The 2,902-nt window shown below is 49.4% G+C and overlaps 1 protein-coding gene across 1 annotated transcript; it reads right to left on the reverse strand.

The window, feature by feature from the left end:
* Window positions 1-1,677: 1,677 nt before the first annotated feature.
* On the reverse strand, window positions 1,678-2,345 carry LOC128276652 (uncharacterized protein KIAA1143 homolog). Its single transcript, XM_053015110.1, has 3 exons — window positions 2,241-2,345; window positions 2,049-2,172; window positions 1,678-1,979 (listed from the first exon to the last, which is right to left on the reverse strand). The coding sequence occupies exons 1-3, from the start codon at window positions 2,343-2,345 to the stop codon at window positions 1,810-1,812; spliced, it is 399 nt and encodes a 132-aa protein (XP_052871070.1). The 3' UTR covers window positions 1,678-1,809.
* Window positions 2,346-2,902: the final 557 nt, after the last annotated feature.

Here is a 2,902-nt window from a genome sequence, read left to right on the forward strand (position 1 = left end):
ACAGACGCTTCACTCGCGCATTTCTTGCCTCTCACTCTCCGGGTATTGCTATCTCTTGCTCGCCCGCCTGTCGCTTGGATCAGCGTTTTGTGGGAACCAACCGTGGGCAGTGTGTGCGAGGGGGCACTCCGCAACGACCCCGCTCCACTCCAACTACCCTGCCCTACTTCGGTGACGCTTTTCTTGCAATACATCTACGAATCGCACGCGCGCACACTAACGCGCACCACACGCACAACACAACACCATTGTCGTTGCTTGCTTTGTGAGAAACAGAGAGAAGAAAAAAAAACACTAACCCTTCAAGCACACACATGCCATCCGATGGAAGTGGCCGGGGCAGGGCGAGTGGTGGGCGAGGAGTGGAGTACACAGCGGAGAGGAGGTCATAAGCTTGCTCCCATTTTAATTCCCTCGTAGAATGGACACCATCGGGCCCTAGTGGCTAGCGCACAGACGCACGGGCACACACACACACACGCACGCACACGGTGCCCTATGTGCAAACCGTTTTCCTTCCCACCGCAGCGGAGGGTAAGTGTCATTGGGAAATCTTTTCAGAATGAAAACTGCAACCAAACGGGCGAACGGTGAAAAATTCACGGCACGCACGGCGAACCGATCTAGCTGCCGGCGGAACGCTCTAACCTACACTTTTCGGTATATGCTCACTTTCTTAACCCGTTACTAGGAATCGCGCATAATGCGTAGCGATACGAACGGTACGCGTGTTTGCTCGGACGGTCGGCTCCAAATTAAATTGAGCAGCTGAGCCAAAGCTCTCTCGAACCAACACACACTACCGCCAGGTCTATCGCGTGCGTTTACAATGGTTCGTTCACGACGCTCCGGTTCGGTGTTGCACGCGCTTTCGTCACACCGTTACACGATGCACACGCCCGGTCGGTGCGGGCATGGTTTTTCACAGGCCACAAAATCTGTTGGCAGTATGCATTTTCTACTGCCCGATCAAATTTGTACAGTTTACTGGTGCAGTTGCCCGTCTTTGCCAGCGAACGAAGCACTCAAGCATGGGCACTAAACGAACGTATAAAAATGCTGTGAGCGAGAGAGCGCCGAGAGCGCACGCGAGTAATGAAGAGAGCCACTAGAAGGCGGTAAAAAGGAAAGACAGCGCGGGCACGAAAGAAGGTCGCAGCGTAAGCAGAAATTCGTTGGGGCGGCGGGGGGAGGACGCGGGCGGTTTCTTGGGGGGTGACTTTTCTTCACTGGCTTCGAAAATATTACCACCAATCTGGATTCGCTTTCGATTTTCCCCGAAAACCGGAACTACCGGGGTCTCACCGGTGTGCACACGTGTTCCAAGTCCTTCGAGAGATCAACCGGTAAGATCGTGCTCGTTTTGCGCAGGACTTTCTTGAGCCAATACTTCATTTTATGTTTGCCTTTCACTGTCAGAAAATGTGCAAACATAAAATGGCGTCAACGATGGGCCTGGCGGGCGGAAGTGGTAGGGAGGGTGGCGGGCGGAAGTGGTAGGGAGTGTGGCGGGAGGTGCGAGAGAAACCACCCGAACATGGCGGTCTCTTTCGCACATTTCGTTGTTGTAACTATTTTGTTCTGCCGATCGAATCCCCCTAGCTACCCGCTGTTGGACCCGCCGTTTGCCCTCCGCGTGTAGTGGGTTGACCCGAATTAGGCCACCTGGCATTTTATTTGTATTCACTCTTTTGACCTTATTTTGGGCATAAAATAAATCGTCGACGGAATAATATGTACAATTTGTGTGGGAATCAGCGGCTTTTGAGTATACCCTTCTGGCTTAGTAATGAAACGGCCCTTATACGCTTAATCTTCTTCATCTTCCGCATCGAAGGAAAGTTTGCTGTGCTGTTTATCCTTGGCTTTTCTAGGCTTCTTTTGCTCTGCTTTTGGTTTGTCGTCCGCCTTATCCAGCTTCGCCTTCTTCGATTTGAACACAATTTTTTGGCTCAAATCCGCCGGCTTCTCACTTTCCTCTGAAAGTAGTGGTCGTTGAAGAGTTTAAACTTATTCACGCTAAGCGAGCCGTAGCGGTTAGTGGTTACCTTTAAAGGCTTTGTCGGCCTCTGCTTCTGTAAGATCACCTTCCTTGATCACCACCACTTGTGGTCTTTCGTCTTCCTTCTCTTCGTCATCTGAGTCATCAGAGTAGTTTTCTATTGCTTCACGCTACAAAGAGAAAATATACTTTATCATTGCCCTTACGCGTCGTCAATAGGTTGCGTTGTGCTGAATACCTTATCGTCTACCGAAGGACCTTCTTTGTAGCCAATCTGTTCCTTCATTTTCTTCAAAAAGCTCGGCTCCTCTGGCTTGATAAACGCTACGTTGCGTTTGGGCATTTTCAACTCTGGTGACTGGAATAAAAGGTGTTAAAATCACTTTCAATTAAAATTAAAATTGAAATTAAACTTGTAGATGTTATTGATTGGTTGCTGGACAACATCATCAACAAATCACGGACACGGCGAGCAGTTACCAAAAAGGTTAAGGAGCTGGGACTTATATTCAAGGCGCCCACCAAACGAAGCAACATCAATCAACAGAAACAGGCCAAGTTGTGGAGCGAATAGAAAAACTGAAGCTACTGTACGAGGAGCATCGTCTGGAGAAGAACGTGTTGCGGATAATTGCCGAAGCGTTCGAAAAAACATTCACCAGACAGGCTATCGTCAAGCAAATGATTGCGCTTGGTTTGATAGCGGACGAAACAGAAGTTAGGCCTGCTAAAAAAGTTTCATCTCATAACCCAACTCACCACGGCCACTATAGCAGCGATGGTGGCACCAGTGACGAATGCGATTACGAGTTACCACCGGTCAGTACACGGTTGAATGTATCGCTTGTCCAGAAAAAAAATGGCAACCATGGGAAACTCCATGAAGCAAAGCATCGAATG

The sequence above is a fragment of the Anopheles cruzii genome, unplaced genomic scaffold (genome assembly GCF_943734635.1).
Source record: "Anopheles cruzii unplaced genomic scaffold, idAnoCruzAS_RS32_06 scaffold01884_ctg1, whole genome shotgun sequence".
In the NCBI taxonomy this organism is placed as follows: domain Eukaryota; kingdom Metazoa; phylum Arthropoda; class Insecta; order Diptera; family Culicidae; genus Anopheles; species Anopheles cruzii.